The 10,247-nt window shown below is 43.6% G+C and overlaps 1 protein-coding gene across 3 annotated transcripts in view; it reads right to left on the bottom strand.

Moving 5' to 3' along the window:
• Nucleotides 1-238: 238 nt before the first annotated feature.
• TAF5L (TATA-box binding protein associated factor 5 like) overlaps nucleotides 239-10,247 on the bottom strand; it is a 19,983-nt gene continuing 9,974 nt past the window's right edge. For all 3 annotated transcript variants that reach the window (XM_066178759.1, XM_066178757.1, XM_066178758.1), the window contains exons 4-5: nucleotides 7,361-8,085; nucleotides 239-2,248 (exon numbers count right to left, since the gene is read on the bottom strand). In XM_066178759.1, the coding sequence (XP_066034856.1) occupies nucleotides 1,451-2,248; nucleotides 7,361-8,085 (1,523 nt within the window). In that variant the 3' untranslated portion in view covers nucleotides 239-1,450. The remainder of the gene's footprint in view (nucleotides 2,249-7,360; nucleotides 8,086-10,247) is intronic.

The raw sequence follows: 10,247 nt of genomic DNA, 5'->3' as shown, positions 1-10,247 counted from the left end.
TTAACCTCAGGGGGTACCTAGATCCTCCACATACATATCAGCTCAACTACAAAGCTTTATCAATATCCCACTCCATGACATGTCCCATGAGCTCTGTAGAAAGCAAGTAGGGTGACATCGAAACAGCACTAAGTAAGCAAGATCACCAGATTCAGCCTCCACGTGGGGTCTGGCTCAAGCAGTGTAGGGGAAGCTGCTGCTCTCTTCTTCTCATACAAGCCAGAGAAAATTTCCCAGAAAGGGACCAAACAATTTTTATTTTTCTTTTTAAACTAAATGCTTTTAATAGAAAACAAAATACAAAATAACTCTTTCCAGAAAGCAGAAATATTTAATCTCTCCAAATGACAAACTAGAACGTGCTTTTTCTGCAGATCCTTGTAAATGCTGATGATTTATCTCACAAACTGTTCATGAAACTGGTATTGCAACATTTGAGAAAAATCCAACACTGGCAGAGCTGCCTCTGTGTACACACAATAATTTAGTAAAACTACTTCTTCCCATGTCATTTAATGTGTTTCTCCTCATCCCCCTCTTCCTAGACTGCCAACTTCCATTTATGGAAATCTTTCTGTGAGGTGCAGTGGTGGGTTGCCATGCCCTGTTGCCAGTAGGAGTTCAAACTTGGCCGTTTCCATTCTATGGTGCCCTCCCTCCAGACAAGGCAAGTTGTTCATTTTCCTTAAAGCCACCACTCTGTCCCCACTGTCCTCCCATCCTCAAAACACAGTGCAACCAGAGTCAGAAAATTTCCTAATTAATGGAACATAAATACACATAATCACAGCTAGTACCAGGAACCAAACCCAAACAACAATGCAGAGATGGGCCCCAACTGAGGTCAGACTTCCTTGCCCTTACTTAAAAAAGAATAAGGGTATTTTCCACTTACTTAGTCCAAAATATTCCAGAAGTGCTATAGGGAGCTGAAATATTTAGGACTACTATCACTGTAGAAAATACATAATGTTCTTTTAATAGAAGGGGCTTAAAAATGCTGGTCCTCTGCAATACCAGGAAGCAAAAGCAAAACAAAACAAAAACCACCGGGCCAGTAGTTCTCCACACACTCAAGCAGAATTAACAGTAGGTAAGATGTGCCCATCAATCAATGAAGGATATTTAAGTGCAGGTCACCAGCTTATCTGGTTGGCAGTTTCACTTGTCTGGACCAGGCTTTCAGTTTCCCCAGGCTACTGGATTTACTTTTTCCCATTCCTACAAGTACAAAATTAGAATGTATATGTATTTTCATTAATCCTCCTTTTTTTCCTTATTCTGTTCAACAGCACAGGCATTTTTGTGACAACTTAAAGCATTTGTATCACTCTGAACATGCCTTTCAAGAGGGCAGAGGAAGAGAAGTGTTTCACAGTCAGTAATCTCAGCTTGCAATGGACTCTGGTAATGAAGACACCCACCCACTTCCCTAAGACGAAAAGCAGAATTAATGTTCCTGATTTTCTTGTGCAATTCCAGTCACTAGAAGAAGATTACAGGCCATGAACTGTACGCTCAGTACATTATTCATCTGTCCGGTATATACACCAACCAGTTCACTGGAAGACCCATCCGCAGGGGCGTTGCAGTAAGTGTTCCGAATGTCCCAGACCCGGACTGAGTTGTCCATTGACGCTGAAGCAATCAAACTGCTGTCAGGGCTAAAAGTAAGGCTGGTTATGTTGTCTGTGTGCCCCCTCAGTTCTTTGTAAAGAGTTCCTGATGCCAAGTCCCACAGCTTCAGCCGCTGGTCTTCACCTGCCGATGCCAGGTACTTCCCGTTGGGGGAAAACGCGAGCGCCAGCACGGGGCCCCGGTGCCCGGTGAAAAGGCGCACGGAGTTGCCCTGCTGGGTGCTCCACAGGCGCACGGTTTTGTCCGTGGAGCCCGTCGCTAAGTAGTTGGAATTGGGGTGGAACTTGATGCAGTCCACGTCCGCCAAATGGCCCGCATATATTCGCAGCGGGTACGTCCGATCGAACGACCAGAGCCTCGCGGTGCGATCGTGGGAACCGCTGGCAAAGTACAGGCTGCAGGGGCTGATATCCAAATCCCAGACAGGATAGGCATGTCCTTGGTACAACACAGTGTTTGTAAAACTTCCCAGATCCCAGTATCTGATGGACATATCCTCAGAACAAGATAAGAGTCCAGAACTGTCTGAAAGGAACCTCGTGCTATACACAGGTCCACAGTGTCCTCTCAGGATCTTCATTTCTGTGCCTGTGTTGTCATCCTCTTCCTCCTGGTCATGAAGAAGAAAAACAAACAAGGAAGGAAAGCATGTTAATTCATTCAACAAATACAAAAAGCTCCATGAGGTTATTAATACAGGAGGGTATTAATACAGAAGGAGTTAGATTATTTATTTACTTTAGATGTGGCACAGTTTGTGCAACTCTAAGACACAAACATTGCTGGTGCATTTGCTCTAAGCAAATACTGAAAAAGATGGTGAGATAAGACTTGTTATAAAGGTATTATATTTAATTTTGGTAGCCTTATGCTCAGTCCAGAAGGCATCTTAACCTGAGACTGCAGGCACAGAGGGGAAAAAAAATTTATGACATTTTTCATTTTGCTAAAAACATATGCATAGTCTCTATCCACACTACTAAAAACATTTGGCTAAGATGTTAAAAATGGATCTTGGCATCTAGTCTTTTTGTGTGGTCATTGCTGGAAGTGAATCTCTCAGTAGAGGGAAACAATCACAGATGTCTGAAACAAAAGGCAGGAGATGGACAGACAAAGCATATTTGGCAAGCTGTCTACTTAACATTCTTTCTTAACCCTGCATGTGAACAGAAACCCAGCAAAGCTCTAACATCTATCTCTCTCTGTAAGCTCCATCAGGATGCTTTCACATCCTCACCCTCAAAGAATAGCCTTCAAGAATAGCAAAGGTATGCAGCTTATTTAGGTCAATGTATCTATTTTGGTGCAGGAGAAGATGAACAATCACAAAAACGATGGCAGTGGAAACGTTTCTATCGTGTTATTCTCCAATTCAAGTACCAGGGCAGACAGTCAGCAAGTAAAGGCTTTTGTGTTTAAAGATCATTCAGTGAACTGTGCTAAAGCATTCTCCCGATGGAAGGGAAGAGTCTCTAAAAGCCTGTTCAGGTAGCACCTCTTGACACTCAAAGGCTACAGACTACACAGGGTTCAACAGGTCTCAGAAATGTCCTTGCCTGACAAGCTGAGGTCTCACTTACAGTGCAAGATAACCCTTGCTTGGGGTGCACCTGCACAGTAGCTTGAGACCACCTTTCCTCAGGGCTGTCAGGCAGACACTTTTCCTCAGTACTGAATCAGTAACATTCATTCACAGACAATCTCTGCAAATCAAACTCAACACAACATCCTTTTGTTTGTAAGCTGCCTCTTTAACATTTATCATCTTAGACTGGCCCATTTCCTGCAGAAGGAGCACTTCCTGCCCTGAGAGGAAACCCAGTTCCCCAGGGCTGCTGGACTGTTGACAACCAGCAGAAGTCAGAGCAGCAGAAGTTGGTGTGTTGTAAGCAGCTCTCTATCTCCCACCTCCCTGACCTCAGGACCCACAGACAGTTAGGCTTCAGACTCAGCAAGAGCCCAGAAAGTGCTTCTCCTCCAGTGCTTTCAAATTTCAGGCCGAAGGTGAGCAAACTCTAACTTGGCTATCTCCTTGCCTTTCTCCATCTCAGCAGCATGTCACATAGTAGGCACCAAGCCATATTTAGCAATGCTGCTTCTCTTCATAGTCAGTGCCCACGGGACCTTTATGATGCGGCTGGAAGCCAACTTCATCTCTGCTACGGAGGTGAGGCAGAGAGAAACTGCAGGCTCTGGCATGCAAAGCCCCATTCTTATTCAAATTGCTTTTCTACCTCAGATAGAGCATGGCTTACTGGAATCCACAGCATCTCTAGGCTGTGTTACCACATTAAAGGAGAATGGCCGATAAATGCAGCGTTTTATACTATTTAATTATGACCATAAGATTCCTGACAAGTTACCAGTGGAAGCCCATTCAAGCTCCCTGTATTGTACTATGGTTTCTGCAAATTTTCCAAGTCCAGGTACTTAATTTTGTGCATTCAAATACAAGGCTACATGGGCTGTCTGCAGGCACCTCCTCTTCCCTCCTCGTATTACAGTACCAGGAGATTTGACAATATCTTCTGCAGCATTGAAACCTATACTCCTATATGGTCACAGGTAGCAAATCTTATCTTTCTGTTTGACACCCACTTAGCACAACTGCACACTCCTGTCATAGCTCACTGAAAACAGTACATCTATAATGCTTCTGAGTCATCACGGTTTTCAGTTTCCTCCCTATCCAAATTAGTCTGCTGACCAGATTAGCAAGGCAGCTGCAAGTGCGGCCACCAAGCCTCAAAAAGCAACAATGATAGCCTCAAAGAAAAACAAACCATAATCTCACATTCCTCCCTTTTTTTTTTTTTTTTTTTCTAACCAGTACACAGGTTTTCCGGGTGTCATAATCTCTCTCATCCTGCAGTGCTCCTAAGATGTCAAAAGGGAAGATCTCTGATCTGCCTACAGCAGAGATGCCCTTGCAGGGAACGATGAGGAAGGATGGCTCTCTTTGCAGGACATTTTATACTGCTCCTTCCAGAATTCCCTCCCATCTGCCATCAAACAAGGTGTCAGCATCATCCCCACTCCTTACCACTTGAAGGACCAGTGCCACTTAAAAGCAGGACCTTAGAAGCAGAGCTAAATGGGGTCAAGTCTTAGTCTTCACAGGATTTAAGGTTGGCACGATTGTGGCTTGGAACACAGCATTATTTTCTCATGTTGATTTATGGAGTACCAGCAATGAGCATGGTAAAATTGCAAAGAGACAGACAAGACACCCATTTGTACAGCTACAAAACTCCATTTTTATACTGGACCCAAGGTAAGAGAGACTATAAAGTGGCATTTGTAAGATGCTACAAGAAAGAAAACAGAATTCCTGTATCCCAAAATAATAAGCCTCTCTTATTTGCAGAAGCAAAACTACACTAGTGAAGTACACTGCAGCACCACTGAGCAAAATTTAGTAAAATTACACCTACAAGATGATTTTGACCTGTCACAAAGGCTTCACATGGACTAGGAAAAAATGTTGTTCTAACATATTTGCTAAGTCTCAACCTCATTTATATATATATACACACACACACCCCTTCACAAGAAGAATTAATAAACCCAACAGAGTAGCTTTAGTGCCACCCTGAACAACATCCACTGAAACCAGCATGATTTTAGATCTTTGACTTCATAAAAGGAAGGATCTGTTTCCTTGCAGAAAAAAAAAAAAACAGGCTGAAGACTACTTATTTAATGCATTACTATTTAAATACATTATCCAAAGCTAATTAAACAACACAGAACTCAACCAAAACAAATTCTAACAGCCTCACAAGTTATTCTGTGGAACTCACAGAAATAATGTCAAAGCACATTCAGAATTTTTGTTCCTTGTCAAAGTTTATATCAGCTTTATCCCTGTGAATTGCTACTGATCAGACTGCAGTGACAATTTGAAATACAGCCCTTGCTCACACTGTGCTGCAGCCCAGTCAAGGTAGTCTGGTTTGGTCTTGGTATCTTTGGCTTCCTCTCCCATGGCATCAAAGCAAGTGCTGGCCTGTTCTCACCTGCAATGCTGTGGGGGCCTGCGTAAGTTTGCTAAGGGCTCCCAGATAACTGAATTCATTTCCTTGTAGTCAAGGGGCTTTCATTTGCATTCGGTAACCAAGTTTGTCTTCAGGCTGATACTGGTATCCTCCCTCAACTTTGAACTCCTGCTCAGGTCACTATTTGTTTTGTCAGTGGTGGAAATTATTCAGGGCAATGATGTGCTGTTTGATCTGTGCTGGTTTTTGACTCATTTTTGGCTTTAGACCAGTGCACAAAAACTGCAGGGTAGACAAAACATCTATCTAATAGCCACCAAAAGCCATTTGCATTCAGGATTCCATGGCTATCTCCTATAACATGTACAATATGCAAGTCTATGACTACCTTCCAAAGAAAGCTAATACACACACTCTGATAACCTGGTAATACTTCACTTTTCCAGAGCCAAGGAAGGTGACCTGCTGATTTACCAGAAAAATTCTCCTCTGTTCCAGGTTGCTGACATTTGGCTTCTGTGATGGGCAATACACAATAGCCACATGCCCTATGAACTCTTGGAGTTCATAATGAAAACAAGTCCATAGCTCTATTTTGGGCTAGTCTGACCCACTCACCCGCTCACTCTGCAAAAAGGGTTAACCTGGGAAGCAGTGAACATGCTGCTGTGCTGTCTCACCTTGATGCCTGCCTTTTTTCTCAAGCTGTTTAACAAAACAATCCCTAATCACAGATCCCTGAATACACCAAGCTCTCGGCACTCTTCCAAAATAAATAGAACCTTGCCACTAAGTACTTTTTAGAAGAAAAAACAGTGAAAAAAGGGGTGTCTCTCCTGCTAAACACCCAACACAAGAACAAATGTGTTGGTTTTTTTTAAGGAGAAGAGTGATTAAACAACGGAAGAGTCAAAATTTTGATCTCTAACCAGATATAAGTTGCTGCTTGGGCAGTTGTGTGGAGAGGGAAGGAAGGGTGTGACTAGAAAGAAAAAGAAAAAAGGTCAAGCAGAAGATGCGATCTAGCATTTCACATAAAGTGAAGGTGCACACATCCCTGTCCTTGTCTCCGCCACTCTGGAATAGGAAGCCTCTGAAGTTTCTACACTTCAGATTCCTTAACAGAGACATTTTGCATAATTTTTGCATAACTCTTGATCTCTGGTAAATGAAGGTGATACCTGAAATACAGTTTTGCACATAGGCATCTGATCAGACTTCCTTAGCCCTTTCCTTACTATGTCTCTATTTTCCTCTTCCTGTGTCTCTGCCCTTCTTTCCACCCTTCTGCCTGGTTGTTCTGAGCTACTTTCCTTCTAGTTTTCATTTGGCACTGTGTTTTCATTGCCTGTATTGCCTTGTTTCATCATCCCATCCCAAAGAAGGCTCCATGCTCCTCAGGGAAGGGAGCCACTCTAGTCACCTGTCCTTTCTTGGTTGCCTGTTAACTGTCGTCTGTTCAAGGACAACAGGAGGAGGGGGACCAGCACCCAGGACTAACAAACTGTGACCTAAGCACAGACTGATTGCACCTCAGTTCAGCATTTATAACCCCTGCACGGAAGAACGAGGATGAGAATAGGTTATAAAATCTGTGTATCAAGGCAGACAGGTTATGCAACAGCCTCAGAGCTCCCTAAGACATTAGTAGATACTCAACAATCCATGTTCAAAACAGGTCAGCAGAAGGGGAACAAGGGGGGAAAAAAGAGTATGCAGACCTCCTCATCCAGAATGTCACAAGCCAAACGGATGCGGGACACATCAACAAGGTGGGGCTCAGATTTCAACTTCCTGGAGCGCAGGCTCCACAGCTTCACACACGAGTTATCGAACCCAGCAGCGAGCAGCTTGCTATTTGGTGAAATCTCTGCAGTGTTCAGCAACTGCTCCGTGTTATAGAAGGCATAGAAACAGATGGTGGTTAAGGAAGGGGGCCCATCCTTGACACGTTTAATGCTATCCTGCAGTAAATCCAGTGCTGCCTCGTTCTGCAGAATGGAAGCTGGCACGTCACTGGGCTCCAGGCCGTTGCTCTCGTTGCGTGAGGAGCTCCCACCAGCATAGAGCTGGTAGTCAGTCCTCTTGGCAGGCTGCACATCCAGGTGAATGTGCAAGGTCAGGACTTTGCACAGGGCGTTGTTGTTGTCACTTTGGAGGTAGCGAAGAAGGTAGTTGTAGCTGTCCTCTTGAAGGCGGATGACATATTTGTTGTCCAGAAAAGCCCGGAGCTTCAAGTTGGACAGGATATCTTGAATAGTCATGGTAGTCTGCAACTGTTCAATGATATCCTTCTGGCTGGCATTCTGCAAGAACATGCCATGGAAGCGGCTGTAAAAACTGTCCACTGTGCTTTTCAGGCCATTCTGGACCATGTTCAGATGGAGGTAGACGAAGAGGGGATATAGAAGAGGCATCACTTCATGGCTGTGCTGAGAATCTGAATCTATATAAAAAAAACAACAACAAACTTTGAATGACTTCTCAAACCACTTCCTACTGGGAATAAAATAGAGCAAGGATGACTACTGAAAAAGCCTTGACAGTGACATCAGAGAGCAAGCAGAAAGAGGTATTTGTTGGCACATCTAAGCGAACCTCTTCTGTCACCTAAAGGAGGTACAATAGAGATTGCCACATCAGTGAGGTGTCTTGTCAGAACAAAATGTAGAGATTTCAAAACCCTTTTCAGGTGTGGGACAGCTAATAATATACCACCTCATAAAATACATGACAGTTGAATTTTCCCCATTTATTTCAAGAGAAATAGTATGCCCTGTGTACCCTTTGTTTATTGTGATAAATTAACGTTAAAAATGTATTAATAATATTTAAAAGAGTATTCAAAGTGTTTAAGCCAAAATTATTTACCTAGTTCAACTGGCCTGAGCTTTGGTGGCTTTTTTCCTCTCTCAGCTTCAGTAAAATGTGAGTGTGGTGCTTTGGATGGAACTGATTAGTCTTCGGGGGAAAGGAAGCTACAGTTTCCAGAATGTACTGCAATATGCTGTGCTCTTGTTTTATTTCTGTGCCTGCTCATGTACATGCTTTTCTCTCTCTGCCAAGGCAAATCCCAGCAGTAATTCCTAGTACACAGTGTAACAAACCCCGATTAGGCTGTGCTGTACCTTGCAGAGGCTGATCTGTACAACAGCTCCACCCCTCCTTCCCCAGCTTCTCTGGGGCTGTTTGCCAGCTGCAGGGAGCTGTGAGGAGCGGAGCCCTGCCCAACACCATAGCAACAAACAGGACCGCAGTGAGTTACTACCACAGGACCAAATGGTCCAAATTACTGGAAAACAAATAGGCACTGCTGATCTTCAAACATTTGCTGATCCTCAAAATGCAAAAGGCATTGCTGCTTTTCAACATGCTGTTCCCCCCTGCCACTCACCAATGCATGTTCTATTTTCTCCCTTTCCGTTAGTTTATTTTTCCTTTGTGCTGAGCACTCTTCCACGCTTCCTCTCGTTCATACTGTGCCTCTCTCATTTCTACAGGAGTAACTACAGAGTATGTGAGGTGTGCAGTGTACACATACATATTTGCACACTTGAGCATCACTCTCCTTCCTATCCCACTGAAACTGGGCCAAAGCCAGTGAAAACAGTGGTCTGCATGTAGTAAAAGCTCTGAGCAGCCAGCAGGTCTTTTTTTTCTGCAGGTGTACTAGTCCAAAAATGAAACTTTGCAGTAGGGGAAAAAGGGAATAGATGGGAAGTTGGGAGAAAAAGGAACAAAGAAAATGTCCCCTAGGAACATATGAAGAGGTTACAGGAGCTGGGTCTGTCTAGCCTGAAGAATAAGGGGGTTTTCAACTGCTTGCCTTCAGTACCCAGTGGGACATTATACAGGAAAAGGAGCCAGCCTCTTCTCAGAGATGCTCAGTGGAAAGACAACAGACAAGCTGCTGCAAGGGAATTTCTGACTGAATTGCAGCAGGGCCACAGAGATGCACAGCAATCTCCAGTGTTTGATTTTCTAAACCTGACTGGAAAAGGCTCTGAGCAACCCGATCAAACAACCATCTTGCCTGCTTTGAGCAGGTGGTTGAACTAAAAACTAGTTAGTTAAGTTACTCCATGTCAACTAATCCCCTGCCCAGTCCTCAGTGGAGCAGGCATCACAGAAATGGGAAGTGTCCTGCTGTGCCTTGTGGCTGGTTGGCAAGCCATTCCCTTGAACAAAGGGAGGTAGTTCATGTGTGTAAGATATCAAACTAGAGCACGAGGGACAAAAAAGATGAAGAGTCAACCTGAACACCAAAACCTAGAGCTTCATCAGGCATTAAGCAAGCACTTCACCAAGCACTGAACAGAGCTATCATACTTCTAAAAATCTATTAAACCATAAAGATTTACCTCAAATACTAAAGTGCAAAGGTATTGAACTGCTGTAGGTAGCAAGGCTCCAATAATTCACTATTTCCTGCCTTTGCCTTCCTGCTCCCTTCCCTTCCAAAACTATCAGAAATAATAATAATAATATGGGTGTTATGCACACTGGGATCAAATCCCTACACTGGACAAATGTTGTATGTGACAACTTCACTTTCCTTGGTACTATTCTTTAAAAATTCAATCTGCTTTCTAATTCCCAAGCTGGGGA

Source organism: Chamaea fasciata, unplaced genomic scaffold (genome assembly GCF_029207755.1).
Source record: "Chamaea fasciata isolate MVZ Bird 193981 ecotype frontalis unplaced genomic scaffold, bChaFas1.0.hap1 SCAF_3, whole genome shotgun sequence".
In the NCBI taxonomy this organism is placed as follows: Eukaryota; Metazoa; Chordata; class Aves; order Passeriformes; family Sylviidae; genus Chamaea; species Chamaea fasciata.
This window is presented reverse-complemented; position numbering and strand designations above follow the sequence as displayed.